Source organism: Chamaea fasciata, unplaced genomic scaffold (genome assembly GCF_029207755.1).
Source record: "Chamaea fasciata isolate MVZ Bird 193981 ecotype frontalis unplaced genomic scaffold, bChaFas1.0.hap1 SCAF_7, whole genome shotgun sequence".
Taxonomy (NCBI): domain Eukaryota; kingdom Metazoa; phylum Chordata; class Aves; order Passeriformes; family Sylviidae; genus Chamaea; species Chamaea fasciata.
Genome location: NW_027094092.1, coordinates 23,529,376 through 23,546,184, shown reverse-complemented (window position 1 = coordinate 23,546,184; position 16,809 = coordinate 23,529,376). Strand labels below are relative to the sequence as shown.

The 16,809-nt window shown below is 37.6% G+C and overlaps 1 protein-coding gene and 1 long non-coding RNA gene across 2 annotated transcripts in view; one reads left to right on the top strand and one right to left on the bottom strand.

Annotated features, from left to right (window-relative positions):
* Positions 1-1,869: 1,869 nt before the first annotated feature.
* LOC136292357 (uncharacterized) overlaps positions 1,870-16,809 on the top strand; it is a 70,640-nt gene continuing 55,700 nt past the window's right edge. The window contains exons 1-2 of the long non-coding RNA XR_010721891.1: positions 1,870-1,955; positions 2,132-2,208. This is a non-coding gene — a long non-coding RNA (uncharacterized lncRNA). The remainder of the gene's footprint in view (positions 1,956-2,131; positions 2,209-16,809) is intronic.
* MYBPC3 (myosin binding protein C3) overlaps positions 2,298-16,809 on the bottom strand; it is a 61,864-nt gene continuing 47,352 nt past the window's right edge. Inside the window, exons 29-35 of the mRNA XM_066187939.1 lie at positions 14,008-14,203; positions 9,363-9,502; positions 8,445-8,604; positions 7,733-7,869; positions 5,078-5,264; positions 4,124-4,164; positions 2,298-3,653 (exon numbers count right to left, since the gene is read on the bottom strand). Of these exons, the coding sequence (XP_066044036.1) occupies positions 4,154-4,164; positions 5,078-5,264; positions 7,733-7,869; positions 8,445-8,604; positions 9,363-9,502; positions 14,008-14,203 (831 nt within the window). The 3' untranslated portion in view covers positions 2,298-3,653; positions 4,124-4,153. The remainder of the gene's footprint in view (positions 3,654-4,123; positions 4,165-5,077; positions 5,265-7,732; positions 7,870-8,444; positions 8,605-9,362; positions 9,503-14,007; positions 14,204-16,809) is intronic.

Genomic DNA, 16,809 nt, shown 5'->3' with positions numbered 1-16,809 from the left:
CATTTTTATTAACCAGTCAGAAAACTAAGGCTCAGGAAAGAAACAGCAGTCCCTTTTTTTTTCTGCAGCTGTTACCACAGATAAGCCTGCTAGTTTTAAGTAATAGTCACGGATCTATGATAGCAGAATACAGAACAGGCTGCAATCTGAGAAGCTCTGCCAAACAGTCACTGTCATGACTTCTGTGTGGACATAACTGTAATTTCCTCCTTTAGCTTCAACATATCCATTTCTTATTTGTTCAGAGGAAAAAATAATTATCTCCATGGGGGACCATTATGTTAACTCCCACACAGCCTTTGACAGTTTCTGTATAAGCCAGCTGAAGAGGAAAGGGAGGAAACCCGGCAGCTTTACCTTAATCTGCTATGCTCACACCACAGTTTGAAGAGATTTTCTTCAGGCCTTGCAACCCTGAGCAATAATCTCTCAGAGCAAGAGCTGATGAATGGGTGGGGAAGCTCCTGGCACTGAAGGGTGGAGTTGGTGCTGCAGTTTGAGGGAGGTCTTTGCCCCTTTTCTTTGTTAAGACGTAATGGTCAACCATTACTTCGCTGTGCTATTATTATTTGCTCACAGAATAGTCGTCAGCATTTGAAGACTGAGGCAATCTCAAGGAAACAAGATGCTCAGATAAGGTTTTGTTTGCATTTGACAGTTTAATTCCAGCTGGTGGCTTTTATGAAGAGTATTACACGAAGCTTCCCATTGCCAGGAGTAAGTAAATATTGCTTACTTAGAGTACTTACACAACAGTGGTGAAAACACGAATGAAACAAAAGAATTGATGCTGTGGTGTGAAATGTGTGCTGTCCTAGGCTAAAATGGCAGCAGAGAGTTGGTTGGCAGGTAAGGCCACCCTGAGAGAACTGGGCTGGTAGGAGAACTGAAAGTACTTTTTCTTGTCATAATATTTTAGAGTTGATGTTTTTTACCTGAAGCGAAGCACTGGGCTTTAGTAACACTCTGCAACACCCCTGTGCTTCAAATGAGTCTTACATATGTTAATTCAAAGCATCCAAGTATCTCCATCAGGTATATAGTTTGTAGTCTGAAGGAAAGGCACGTACACTGAACTGGCAGCCAGCAGCCTGAATTGACAGGATTTAAATGGAAATTATGGAAGCATCAAAACTTACAGTTTCACCTCCAGCTGGATAGAAGTAATCAGTCTGAAGAGGTTATGTTTGCCTAAGTTACATATACTTTTCACATGGAAGGGGTTTTTTTGCTAGAGCAGTAACAGGTTTTTTTGGCTTGGTGGGGAAAACTACTGGAATGACTTCAGTAGGACTGCTGTTTTTGAACGCAACTGCTGTCAGCTGTGAAAGCCACTTAATGTGCTAAAAGAGAATGCTGCTAGGTAGGAATTTTTAAACTTGATGACCTATGTTAATTTTTTCTTTTACTATTGAACTTACCTTGCACACTTGTAACAGTACTAAACAACTACAAGGTAAGGCTATTTGCCATGACATTTAGAGGTAAGGCCATCTGATTTTACAGCTGAGGAGATCTCACCCAGGAAATGAGAATGTAAACTGTCTTTCATCGAGTAGTCTTTCAGGTGTGATGGGGGAAAAATTGGGAGATACTTTTTTTTCCTTAACCAGGTAGGCTTGTGAGAAGCTTCTCAGTGTATATGGTTTTAATCAGATTGGGATGAAGGTAATTTACTTAATCATTCATTTATTACTGGCATGGAATTATTGGGCAATTAGTGACTCTACTTCTAGGATCTGTGTCAGCCACTGATCAGATAAATGAGAATAGTATGTGCTGCCAGAACATCAATAAACACCGACCATTTTCTGAAGACCTTTCTAGAAATAAATACAGGAAATTGAGACTTTGCAGGTGCATCTTCCCCCTTTTCCTCTTTTCAGATGAGGAGTGGTTAGCATTTGGAACTCTGAATTCTCATTTTATGGAGACTTTTCAGAAGCCTAGCTAGAGTTAGTGCTTGTTTTTTGTAAGACTTTGCATCTGCATTTGACTCATTGTCATTGGAAGCTTTGGAAATGAAAACTAATTTGGGTTTTTCAAGTGCAGTGTTCTTAGAAAGCCCTATGGAATTAGGCTCCAACTCTTGCAATTTAGTTACTGCTTTGTAATATGCATTGTCTCACAGATGCTGGGATGGTCCTCTTGGTCCACTGCATTCTGGTCACAGGTTCTGTAGACTATGGATCATCTAAGTCTTTTGAGGTATGTGCCTTATTTTTTAAATAATAGCATTGCTCAGAAAATGCAAGCACAAAACAATGTAAACTTGGCTGCATAAATACAAATAAATCTTTTTAAAATTTTATTTATTTGTTTGTTGAATAACAGCAATGTGCAACAGACAAATGTTAACCTGGAATAAGTTTGCTTTGGTTTTAGAGGATGTCCTTTTTTGTTCTGATATCATAAAGAAATAATTAAAATACACATCCCATGACCATCAGTGCTTTTATTATGAAGATGCATTTGCTTGTTTAATACAATGAACACGCTGTGTCAGACATGCTTTGCTATCCTGAGTGACGTGGAGGCAGGGGAGAAGAATTACTTCAGTTCCTTTGTGTAGATTCTTCCAAAAGGGAATGCTGCCTGGATTAATATCATCTTCCTGCTGTCTCCTGTACTGTGATCATTAAAAAGTACTTCCCAGCCAGAAACTATCAGCTACTACAGATTTGGTAAAAACCTACCCCAAATACTCTCCAGAAATGTAGGTGAGAAGCTAGAAATGCTGTTGTGTCATTTGCTTAGACAAAAGCATCTGCAAAAATGTTTACATATCACTCATAGCCTTTCAAAAACCTTCAGGAAGAGTTATGATAGTGAGTTTATTACATTAATTCCAAGCTTCTCTTTAAAGTTTTTTATTTACGTGCAAATAGTCCTTGCTAGAACTTTCACTGTTTCGTCTGATGTGCAGAATTATCCTTGTAGATTCATATAGTGTCTCTGATTGGTAGCAAAACCCATCTAATAACTGGAATTCTGTGCTGGTGTCTTTTTAAAAGCTAGAAAACAAGTAGTGAGTAATTATTAAAGGAATTATTTTCTATAAAAAGCAGAACCATAGCTACAGCCAGTGCTTCCTGAATGGTGCGTTTTGGACACAGTTCTGCTTGAGAACACATCAGTGGATATTTCAAGCACTCACTGACAGTGAAAACAGTAGGAATGCAAGTTACATTCTGCTGTACAGAGATGAACATAATCATTATATACTGTAAATAATATCTTACTGCTTCATCATTCTGAGCTACTTGTTTCTTATGAAGAATGTCAGAGTTCTGCAAAGAGAAAATGGAGTGAACTGTAGAATTGGGGGATTTATGCATGTTTCAGACATTAGGAAAGGACTGGGTTTTTTCATTTTTACATAATTTTACTATTTTTTAATACATATTTTATGTATGTAAGGGGGGAAAAGTTGTATCTTGATTTCTTTCAATTTCTTCATGTGGAGACAAGGGCAATCTAACTATGACAGATCTACGAAAAGAGGAACTGAGTAAGCAGGACATTACAAGATACTGCTGCCTCCTTGTACATGTACATTAAGTGACTTCTAAGATGAACAGGACTACTACAAGAGCAGAAATTATGCTTCATTAATCTCTTCACTTTTCTTCTTTTCAAGTTCCATTCTTATGCTAAGAGAGAGAATGGGGAGAAGGAGGATTTATTGTCAAATGCATTACCTGATTGCTATTATACTACTTCGTTCTTTTAAAGTCAAAAATGTACATTACCCTTCTAGATGCATTTAAATGTTAACTATCCTTTCTTTCTTGAAGCAAGAGTATTGATACTAGTGAGCCCTACTTTAATAAATAACAGTCTCTTAGAGGGAGTGCTTGTAGTGAATTAAGAAAAAAATGACAACAAATTATTCTATTATTCCTGCAGATTTTTACACTGGCACAATGTATTAAAGGTGGACATCCCTGAAATACTGACTATTGAAAAAAACCCAACAGAAATCAAAACAAACACACATACCCCCACGAACATTATAAACATTCTAAAAGGTCTCTATCATGAATATCTAATGATTGTTAATTCATATATCTGACCAAACAGCCATTGCTCCTTTATCCAGCTGAATGATTTTTATTTTTACCTTGACTTGCAGATCAGCTGAGATTCAGTTTTACTGAGGTGCTGGAGAAAGAAAAAAAGTTTAAGATATTATCAGACATTAAAGAATGCTAATTTTAAATTGAGACTCGATACTGAAGGCGCAGTATGGGCCCTCTCTAGTAGTTGCTTTTATCTGATGATTCTAAGAAGATTTAATGTTCCTAAAGCAAGCTTCAGATGGTGATAAAATTAATCTTTGAGCCCTGAGGGTATTGGCACCCAGCACTGCAAGGTGTGCTGTGTGCACATTCCTGATTTAGCACTGAGTCAAATATTCAGCTCGGTGCTGTGTCGAAATACATTCAGGCTTGCTGTGCTGAAAATGGATTTCCATCAATTACTGTTATGTAGGTCACTTTTGCAGCTTTTGCTGAGTTTGAGCACTTAAAGTAATGCTACATATATTTGTATTGATAAATAAATACTGGCAGCTTTACAAAAAATATTTAGTATTTGATAACTTTTTCTAGAGTTATAAAATGTGACTTTTGTTCCTGGTTCTTTTGACAAACAAAATAATTTTTTAGTGTTCCAAAAATGTTTGTGATGTAGCATTTTCAATATATCTAATAGCCAATGACTTGATTTAGAACTTTCAGTTATGGAATAAGTACAAAGTCTAATGAAGTTATCCTCAATGCAGTGGTTGTAGATAAACCTCCCTTCCACTGCTAAGTGTCTGCTCTAGAAATAGAAAGTCAGAAGTGCAATAATTGTACACCAGCAGACCCGTATTACCTAGCAAGTAACCTAATTCTATCATAACGCTACAGAATGAAAAAACAATCTTGCTGGTGCATGTAATTGACAAACTTTTTATATACCACCCAAAAAGTCTGGGTTAGATAAAAGGGAAGGCTTTATTTTCTTTTAACAACCCATTACTCGCTCTTCATTGCAATGTTAGGGTTATCGGTAGGATTCATCTGATTACCTCTGACATCCAGTCTGCACTCTATTTCAGCTTCACCACACTCATTCACAGCTTTGCAGGTGTAAATGCCACCGTCAAAGGGAGTGGGTTTTCGGATCTCCAGGGTCAACACCCCCTGCTTACTGAACATGCGGTACTTGGCATCCCCAGAGAGATCCATTTTGTTTTTGAACCAGAATATCTTTGGCTGAAGAACAAAAAAGAAGATTTTTAAAATAGAAGGTAAAGAATGGAAGATTTACACCTGATCTTGCAGCCTCAATGTAGGTGTCAAAGGCTAACTAGTATTAGGAGGGCTAGTTACAAAGCAGTGTTAATAATTTTTCAAGGAATATCTCATTCAGTACAAATTCATGAAACCAATAATTCAAAAGTTCAGTATTTCTGTTAACTCACAAATAGCGTATACAAAATATAGGTTTATGCCCTGTTTTATTGCAATTAAAAACCCCCAACCCCTATTAACTGCGTACAAATTCATTCATTTAGGAGTTATTTAGTTGTGCTTATTAAAATGCATTTGAATGCTACCAGTATCTTACAGAAGGGGAATTAAAGGTCACAGATTATTAGAACAGAAGTGTCATAAAAGTCCACAGATGCTGGGTGGCCAAATCAGGATGCCAAGATTTGGTCTGGGAAAGGATTTTCCAAACCCTCTAGTGTATCTTTAGAAACTTCAGGAATTTAAAAATTAAGTTCCTGTTGGCATCTGCAATTGAATGAGGTGGTTTCCATACCAGTTCAAGCTTTTATGTTTTGTTTCCAGTACCTGAAAATGTGCCTTTAATTTTTATATATGAAATTTTGAAAATGAAAAATCTGAAATGAAACAAGCTGCTTTTGTTTATTTCAAGCCCATTAGTACATACAGTGAAGAAATAGTCTTTAAAGAGTAGAAGACCAGGCTTTACATTTATCTGTTTTTCTTTCAGAATTAATGTCTTCTGTTTCTTCATCCATAACCCCCAAAACTACTGCACTGTTTTTACAGAGTGCATTCAAATCTACTGAATCACTTTTGTCTTTCACCTGTGGTATATCAACCCAGAGAATCCCACCTGCCTGATTTTCTTGACAGATCTCTGCTGGAATTTTTCCTGCCTTAACATTTTTTCCTTGTTTCCCTATAGCCTCTTTATCTTTCTGGGTGTATGTCTCTTATTATATTTCATTACTGGCAGGGCATGAGTACTGTCTCTGCCTGCAATGGTAACTTTTCCATGGCATACAGATCATCCTAAGGTGTGCTTGAGGATCTACAGTTACTAAGAACTGGAAACTTTCATCCACATAAGGAAGGTAGTGAGAGCTTTTGCAGAGTACTGCTGCAGGTACTGAAACATTTTATCAAGGTTAATTTGGGCAGTGGAAGTACAAAAACATATCTGGAAAAACTGCTTTAAGAGTATTAGGTGTACTGAAGGCTGAGGACTACTTGGATCCTTCAGGGTAACGTGAAGGAGGAGCTAGCATGCCTGCATTCCAAAGCCTGCCATTGCTGTACAATAACAGCTGTAAAATTGAGAAGGTTTTTAAAAGCATCTTCTTAAAACCATGGAAACAGAATGAAGTGGAAGCAGATTCACAAAAATGTCAGTTAAACAAGAGGGAATATTGTCAATTACACTGTCATTTCTAAGCTGAGGCAGCTACTGGAAGATGGATTTTGCCTACAGTTGCTGGTGTTTGTACTGTAATCTTGTTTTGCTGAGGGGCTTTACATGGATATGCTTCCTTTTTACTTTTGAGTTTTGTCTGAAGCTCCTTCATCCAATGAACTGCAGCAAATGATTTTTTTTAAATTTGGACTCTGAGTGATTGTTACGTGTTTTGCTCTGCAGCAATCAAATCCTTGCACAGGTATGAGGTAGTGAAAGAAGCTAAAAATAAGCAGCCAGATGTGAAGGGATTGTGCTGTTTTAAATTTATGACAAGATTGTCGTAATATGGTAAATTCCTTCACTGCAGACAAAAATCTTATTTCCCTTTTCTGAGAAGTCTAAATTTAGCTCCTAGCTGATTCAGTTTTTACTGCTTGTTCCTGATTAACAAAATAGTACATCTTTATGTACTCCTTGATGGGACTTTAATAAATGTATTTAGAATGAGAAAATATTCCTGCAAGATTAAAAAACCAAACCAACAAACTTCCCACAAAAAAACTTCACATGAGACCAGGCCTAGTTAGTTTTGCAGAATAGCTCAGACGGTCAAAAACTTATGTGGATGCATTGGTGTAACAGAAAAAGCTGCTGTTCCTCTGTATCATTTGGTTAATGGAACAGTAGGTGACATTTAGCTGCTGTTTTCTTCAAAGTCTGAAGAGAGCAAAGAATGGATTGTGAGCAGATCATTTTGTTGTTGTTTACCTTCTCCAGGGAGTAGGTTTTGTGCATTTTCAGCAGTGTGGTGTCACCACAGGCAGTGAGTGTCCTTCCCTCTGTCTCCTCCACTGTGTTGCCCCCCCAGTTGTGCACAGACCCACCCGAACGCTTGCCCTCCTCTCTGCCACAGCCCCGGGTGTGAGTGAGGTGGGACATGAGCACGTGTCCTCTGCTTCACCTGGGGACAGCCACGCCACACTCAGGCACCCTGAAGTGACAGGAATTCTTGGCTTGCTGCAACAATCTCAATGAGAGTGGTGATGTGTACCTTGGGGATTCCCCTGACAGCACAGCTGAGTGTGGTGTTGTATCCCGCAATCACAGAGCGGTTCACCAAAGGGTGGGTGAATTTGGGAGCTTCCGAGAAGTCGTGTTCTTTGTAACAAGGGGGTTTGTAAATGGTGCCTGCAATTCAAAGAGACAAAATAGTAAGAACCGTGTTGTCAGTTCTGCTGATTTGGGTACAGTCAATCTGTCATTTATTTTGTCTGTATGATTTTAAGAAGCTTCAAAGCTTTTGACATTTGTGATATAAAAAGTCTTTAAGTACATTTCATTCTAAAACACATCTCATGTTTAATGTGTTATTTAAGATAAAAGATCCAGGCAATCATGGGTTTTCAGCTCCTGTTAAAAATATGATAGCCATATGTGTGCAGGGAAAGTCTTCACCACAGACGTCTTCAACTTTTAACACCAAAATATGAATATAATCCCCCAGTTGTATTACTTACTTAATATAGTTTAGGAAGATTGTTGAAATATTGATTGATTAAATATTTCTTAACTGATATTTGTATTAGTACAGGAGATCTGCCCAGATAAGGGCTCTTGATGCTAAAATTCTTTTTAAGTGCTAGGTACTAAATAATGAAAATATCTTTAGAGGTGCAGCTAGTAAAACTGTGTTTTCCATTTGCCAGTGTATTACTTCTGGTACTTAGTGGCTTTTGTTATCTTTGTTCTGAAGAATATGTTACCTGTTTTTTGGATATGGGCAGGATTTTTGGTGGTTGCAGCAGCTTCACTCAGTCCACACAAATTTTCACTGAAGACTCGGAAAAAATACTCATTTCCCATAATCAGGTCTGACACTATACAGTTTGTACGACGATAGTGATCAAAAACAGTGTACCATTCCTGGAACAAGACTGTACTCTTTAGAAAGATGTTATGAGAGGTCAGACATGGTGCTACTTTTGCTATGGAGAGAATTTTTTTGCTATGAGGAAAAGACAGGCAGACAAGTGTTTAACCTGTGAAATGAATATTATGTTGCTTCCTGTGAAGATCAGCTCATCTATTTTCTTACTTTTATATTCTGGCAGTGTGATAAACGCATGAATATGTCCACTTTGAGAAAAAAATCCCTCAACCCTCTACCACATTTCACTCATATCAGATGCTCATATCTGGGGAATCTGGTACAAGATGTGTACTCAGAATGTGACTACTTGATGGGGTCCTCCATGAGAAAGATATTTTCCAGTTTGACTGGCGTATGTACCAGTATATACCCTGGTATGCCTAGCATCTCACTTCAAGTCTAACTCTTCCTCCCTTCCCTTCAATTTTTTGCTGCATTTTTGAAAAATATAATTCCAAATTAAAAATATTATTATCTTTTAAGGAGAGTTGTATATGCAGTCATCACCAGAGACTGCACAGGCTTGATCTCTCTTCCATTTTCTACTGAGCATTTAATTAATTTAATCTTTCACCTTTTGAGGTTTTTTTAGATTCTATTTTTCAATGTTTAATTGCCTCTGAGGTGCCATAGGACATCTCCGACACAAATGAGTGTCACAAATTCAGTCATTTCCCTCAAATCTCTGTGTTCCCAGAGCAGGTGCTGGTTTAACTCCCTACAAAGCCACGGACCCAGCACAAATTCTTACCATTGTTTTTTTGTCAGCTTTCTGGACTGTGTAGCCCAAGATCTGAGCATTGCCATCATCTTGTGGAGGTGTCCACTCCAGGGCTGCATTAAATCCCCAAACATCTACAAGCTTTATATTCTGAGGAGGACCAGGCTTATCTGCAGAGGAGACATAAAAAAACACCTTATCTTTTAGTACAAGATCCAAGAGCTTTGTCATTCCCCCACATGGGGAAAAAAAATAGAACCTGTTGGCAATTAATAACATTCTGTAGCAACATGCTTAATTTCTGTGAAGTTAAAACTGTAAGCAAGCAAGCAAGTTGGGAAATACTCAAATACCCTCTTAATACTCTTTTGTGAGGCCTGAATGCTACTGAGAAATAGACAACACACTAGAATTAGTAACGTGGGAACCAGACAAACTCTTCTTTAAAATGTGATAAGAAGTTTGTGTTGTTTGGATAGATGTGATTAACTCTTTAACTGCAGTTTTATTACTTTGCTACCCCAGTGCAATTTCTTGGCCATTTATCTACATTGCTATAACAACCAGGGCAATGGGGTATGTGCCTTTCAGCTGAGGAAGGCCAGCCACTTGGGAATACACTTTTTCCCTCTTGGCTCAGTGCTTGTTAGCTTGCCCACCAGGTGAGAACTCTGTAAGAACTAGAAAAATAACAAACTCTTAAAGAGATAGAGAAATCTGTGTCCTTTTTAAGATACATGGAAATACAGAGAAAAACAAATAGTATGAAATTATACTAATTTTCTTTTTGAGGATCTTTCTTATTTATCCCATGTTGTTTAGTCAAATGCTCTAAGATTTAGATTCGATTTATTAAATAATATTTGCCTTTTTTAATTTGAGGACACCAGTTCACCTTTTTGATGTTAGATTGTTGCACCCAGTTTTGGGGCCTGCTTGGAACAGCTGGGTAGTTGATCTTGGTATTGAGTGAAAAATAGTTCAAGATCATCCTAGAGAGCTGAAGGGAAACTGTCTCCCCATTTTGTACCTAAGCTGGAAAAATTAAGAAAATGGTAAGAATCTGATGGATGTAGGTTTGAGATGAGCAAAGCACAGAGGAATGTAATTATAGGTGGCTTGTGATTTAATTCCTTGAAGAAGAATATGCAAACCAGTAATAAATCAGCCCTTGTTATTAGGGAAACTGTGACTTTCTACATCAAAGCATAATGTGCTAATTCTCTTTTCACTGACAAACTTTGGAATTAAAATCTGCTTTATAATTAGGTTTGACCCCTACTGTCCTCCTTCAAAGTGGTGCCAACTAGAACACTGCATGATGTCTGATAAGGGATATGGAATGCATGGCTCTCATTCCATTTATCATCCTCTTTCTGCCTATCCTACCGTAATATTTCAGAGAAACACCTGCCATCTTCTGGGTTTCTCAACAGCCACCAACCACATAAAGTGTTACATTTTCTTCTCTGTTTCTGAAGTAGGGAATGGCAATATGTTGTCAAATGAACAACATTGCTTGTGGAGATGTGGAAATGTATTTGTTGTTAACTTGAATCACAACTTAAAAGAAAAAACCCCAGTTGTTTTGTTAGATGTGTATCTTTATTATCCAGAAATCAAATAATCTATTCTGATTTAAGAGAAGAATTTTTCATACTACATACCTGTCTGTGTCTGTGTGAAGAATAACCTTAAAAAAGGCAGAGATGGATAAATTTGCTACATGGGTTTTTATATTCTTGATCTTTGTGATTCAGTGGGATAATGCAATCTGCAATAATATCTATTCAAAATTTCTTTGTAGAATGGTAGAATATTTCTTTCTTAGCAATAACCAGTATGTCTCTAGTTTGTGAATAGTGGATGGGAAAAGTTAAACTTAGTGATGCTTCTGACCCAAATTATTTTCCTCTGTAGGGCACTGTGTCATAGTGAGGATTTATATTCTGAGGAAGCATTCTGTGTTACCCTCAGCACAAGCTCAGCTGAGGAGTTTTGCAAAGTAATGAAATTTATACAATGGGAAAAAGAGATAAAGTGTGAATTATCTTTTAAAGATAAATTATAATTTATATTTTCAAATAATACATAATGAGAAAAATAATTAATTCCAGTTAAAAAAATGAAGTATAGAACTGAGATTTGCTTCAGTCAATAGAAGTCATGATGAAAGACATAATTTATTGATTCATGTAGAGGGTGAAAGAAGTTGAGAGAACTATATTCTCCAGAGACTGGAGATACTTTCATTATCTTAGAACTTTCTAAAAGTCTTTAATAAATACTGTATTCCCATAGAAAAAACTTTTTTATTTTTTTTTTTTGATCAATAGAGTAAATGGCAGCAACTGTTTTAGCAACAAGGGAAGGTGACGGCAGTAAAAGAGTTGTTTCCTCCTGTTTGGAGCTGATCTGACTCATCACAGCAGCAGAGTTTTTGGCTACCTGCCCTCTTGCCTTACCCCCAAAAAAGATAGGGGCTGAAGCCACAAGCATTACTACTTCTTCAAAGAGGCTTTTGCCAAGGGAAGTTAACTGATGAAAAGACACTTCAAAAGATCACTGATTGACTTGTTGTGTCTGTGAAAGCCAGGCTGGGTTTTCAGCCTGGTGTTCTACAGCACCTAAAGCACCACTGGGAGTGTGGAAAGAGTGCCTGAAACACCCATATTTCTGTCCTGCCAAGAGAATGTAAAATCTGGGGAACAAAAAGCGCCGTTGAAAGAATTGAGAAGAGGTAGTTCTGATGAGAGAACAACAGAATCGAGAATCAGAGTAGATGCCCTGATTGAAGAAGTATCTGCATTTGTTACAAGCCCTTCCCCTTCTTGGTCATGAATTAAATGAAACATACATATTCCCATTTGTTTGACCAAACTGCCCAAGAAGTATAAAGTTAATGCCTGTCCTCCAACTCTTACCTGTGTGATAAGATTAGTTCTTTTTTTCAATGATTCATTTTCTGTCTAACTCTCTGACAATGGTAGATGGATGTGTTTTTGTGACTTTCTACAGTATCAAACAATAGGCAGAAGATACTTGGTGCTAAGGCCGAAGAGCAATGGCCAGAATCAAGAGTCACTAACCAGTTTTAGAAAGATAATTTAGAGTGTAGGGTGCACCACTCCCCTTTACCTGAGTCATAGAGTTAGAGAATGGCTTGCGTTGGAAGGCACATCAAAGATGTTTCAGTTCCAACCCCCTGTCACGGGCAGGGACACCTTCCAGCAGACCAGATTGCTCAGAGCCCCATCCAGCCTGGCCTTGAACACCACCAGGCGTGGGGCATCCACACCTTCTCGGGGCACTCTTGGGATTATTTTGTTTTAGCTGCCATTTACTTATTTTGCTCTTGCAGAACTGCAGCCATCCTCTTGAGCAGAAGCAACTGCTGGTATTAAGACATATCTTCTCCAATTTTTTATGTCATTCTTGTTTGCTGTTGGCACCATTGCATACCCATTCTGCCAACATAATTATTAAAACTTTAAGCAGAGCAAAGTCAGCATTTTTAATTCCAAAACATTAGGAGTTGAGCCAAAACACATATTCTAAAAATATATTGATACACTGGAAGAAATTTGGGATAACAGTGTGAAAGTGTGCGGAAAGAGAAATAAAAACAGTTATCAAGAATGTTAAAAAGAGCAGTAATGAGGAGAAATAGAAAAGCTGTGGCTGAACATTAATGAAATCTGAATAGGCAAGATCTCAGAATAACTCTCACATAATCACAACAGAAGATATGGAAACTTTGGCAATCCATTCCTTTAAAATGATATTAGAAAAGAGACTGGAAATGGTATAATAGAGAATAAGCCTCAGACTAACTAGACACTCATAACAGAGTAAAGTATTAAATGTGAATTTTCCAAATTCACAGGACTGTGCCTTCTAATTTTTGGAACTGTAGAGGTATATTATGACAATAATTTCATCTTCCCTATCCTTATCTAATGAAAAAAACCCTTGTAGGAGTACATCCATTCCAAGATGCATATTTCCTACCTTGAGTACAATATGCCTATGCCTAAGAACTCTCAAATTTTATCTCTCTCGAAGAGAGAAAGGAGATTGATAAGGATGATCAAAGATATGGAATGCCATCTCTTTGAAAATAATCAAAATGAAGAGTAAAACTTGAGGAAGTTAACTGAGGCAGGTGTGACTGAAGGCTATAAAATCATGGGTACCATGGAAAAGCTGAATGATTATTCATGTTTTTTTCTGATACAAAACTGTATGGATGTCAAATGAGATTGTCAGGAAACAGACTCAAATCAAACTAAATAGGCAATGAACTTAAAACGAAATTCCTTATAAAAGGATGTTTGGATTTTCAAACTAGACCTGGATTAAAATACAGACTGGATAAAATCAGGCAAGAAGAAGACCACTAAAGAACTATGGAACACAAAGAATACCCCTCACCCTCCGAAGGTCTCTAGGACAGAGATAATTTCAAGGTGGGAAAATGTAGTAGGAAAATAAGGTCACATGCTAGCCCTGCTCTGAGCTTTGTCCTACCATCTGCAACCAACCATTGAAAGAGAAGGGATTCTGAGGTAGTTGCATCTTTGGGTTGCCTCAGTCTGGCCATTATTTTATATATATATATATATATTATTTTTTTTGCATGATCTCCTTCATTCTGATGCTGTCAGGATCTTACCTATGATTTGTATTGTTATTGCAACTTTATCAGACATGTTTTCTATCTGAAGAGTGACTTCATATGCTCCTGAGTGATGAAGCTCTGCCTTTCTGATGAAAAGGATTGTGTCCGTGCTGCTGTTTCGAATTCCCACATCTTTGGAGTCTAGAGGTTGACCATCTTTCAGCCAAGTGATTTTAGGTCTTGGTTTACCCTAAAGAGAGAGAAAAAATTTAATTAAGGCTTTAGTATTTCCTTTTTTCTCTTAGCAATCTATAAATCTAGAAAACTTCATATAATACACATAGTTGAGAATGTGAACTCTATGAATACTTTGCAATTTTGGTTTTCTTCCAGACAAAATGGTATTTGCTACCATTTGTGTGGTTTAGTGGCATCATGCTCTGAGGATGCCATTTGGTTAAAGACTGAAATAACATTGAGAAAAAAATCTAGACATACTGTACCTGTGCTGGTCTGGTACTCTTTCCCAGGCACCAGTGAAGCCAACAGGTGATCTGACTTGTTCTAATTAGCTCTGCTCCCCTCCTTCTCCCTTTCTTAAAATGTTTGATGCTCTGTCCCCAGGCATTTTTAAGATCTTTTGAAAAACTATTGTCATCTTGCAGTCTTGGGATGTGAAATTTACTGTATAATTCTTTCTGCACTGCAAAATTGTTTTGGTGGCTGTCAACCTAAGCAGACAGTGTTGCTACACCCATGGAAGATGGCATTGTGGAATATCAGTGAGATATCAGTGGTGTGCATCACTCTCATCTAGCCATTTCCGGGAAAAATGGTAAGTACTATTTAGTTCTTCAAAAGTTACTGGAGTGCTGCTTCCGCAGCACAACTCCAAACGAGGAATCCCAAGAAAATGGAAAATGGCCATAACATATTTTTTAAGTGAATAAATAGTTAATCCAACAGAAAATAACTCAGTGGGGATTTTAAGTTTCTGCCAGGTTACCAAGGTGAAACAGTGCAGCACAGACCTGGAGTCGTTCAAATGGGTGGGAGGGAAAGCAGGACCTTGCAAGCTGGCAGTCAGCTCTGCTCAGGCTGCCCTGGAACTGAAGCCTAAGGCACTGCAACTGGGACACTGCTTCCAGGTAACAGCAGAGAAAGCAGTTCTGGAAGGTTCCTTATTCCACTTGGTGACTGGAACATACTCTGAAAGACTGTAACTCTTCCCTTAGCCTACAGAGGGAGATTAAGATACTCAGACTCTCAGTTTTAGCGCCTAAAGGTAGACAGAATAATAATGAATCTTTGTGCATTGCTACGTCTTTATTTCAGATTTGTCTGGTATTTGCTCAGATGGTCTCTGTACCATCATTTTTTTTCAGTGGTATTAGGAAACAAAATTCACCTTTTATAAGAGTCAGGCCAAGGTCTGTCCAAAATTATACCTAAAAGATGTCTAAAACACCTAGAAATTGCTATTTGTTCATTGATGCTCTTTTCTCAAACTCATCAGATGTGTTGTAGTTTATTTTATATCAGGGCTGAAATACACCTTGAATGAGCAATGGTTTTGGATCTTCCATTTTCTCTCTCTGGTAAATTATTTTCTCACAGCCTTCTGCCAAGAAGCCTGGTTAAGAGCACCTCAGGCTGGCAGGTCTGAAGTAATAGATACAAGATGGTTTTATCCTGTTCTAGTGTATCTGTACCCTGGTCTCATTTCATAGAATCCTCACAAAAACCTATTAGAGCAAGAAATGGCTTCCTCTCTTCTGCTGGAATATATAGTAGAAATTCTGCAACAAGTGAAAGGGTTTGGGTTATTTTGTGTTTTATTTTCCTTATACGTGTCTTCTTATTGATGAACATGCCAAGAACTGACTCCATTTTACTTCCCATATATGTGTGTATTTTAAAGTGATATAAAGATCCTCCTTGAAAAATTTGGCTAGGGAATGCTTTCAAAATAAAAATAATCTGCCTAAATAATTTAGTTCTATGGGCATTTATTTAAATTTCTACTTTGTCAAGACAAATACTTGGCAGGTTTTCAGGCTGATTACAAGATTGCTGCTGCTGGTGTTCTAGTGTGATTGATCAGATATGTTCACTCACAGCTCCTCCTTTTTTGAAGTGCTGCAAGTGCCAATGAAAGATTGCAAGTGTTCAAAGTGTTGGTTTTCATATACTCTTATATTTATAGACTGTGAAAAGCATAAACAGATAGAAAGCATGTTCCTAATACATATGTCAGAGGATTGGATTTCTGCAATGTGTAACAGATAATCTGAGAGAGAACAGTGAGTGACAGAGTGGCTAAATAGCACCAGAGAAACTTCAGGGGTTTCACAGCCAGGGAAGAATGAATTTAAATACTCTTAGATATTTATATTTGCACTTATATGATGGACAAAAAGACTGCTCAGTACTACTGTGAATTTTATCCACTAATAGCACATAATACCCCTCCAATCATGTGCCATGTAGTTAATTTTGAAGCAAGAATGTGTTGATCCTCTTCCTTTCACCAGAATGTTCCACCTGCTTAATGCAGTCAACAGAAAAAAGGCTAGTGACACTGTTTTACTTTCTTTTTTGTGACATTTTGATCTGAAGATTTAAATAGATCTGCCAGTAGCATAAATACCAGGATACCTTGTCAATGTATTTCACAGAATTTCACTGTAGCGACCACAGAGGTCACTGGAAAGGTTGCACAAAGACTGTAAATAGTAGAAGCATTGACTTCCACCTTCACTAGATACTGTATCTACTTAGAGTCTTCTTCTGCAGTAGAAATGGCCAGTAACTTAAAATTTTTCAAACTGTAAAGGGCAAAGTTCTGTTTTATTT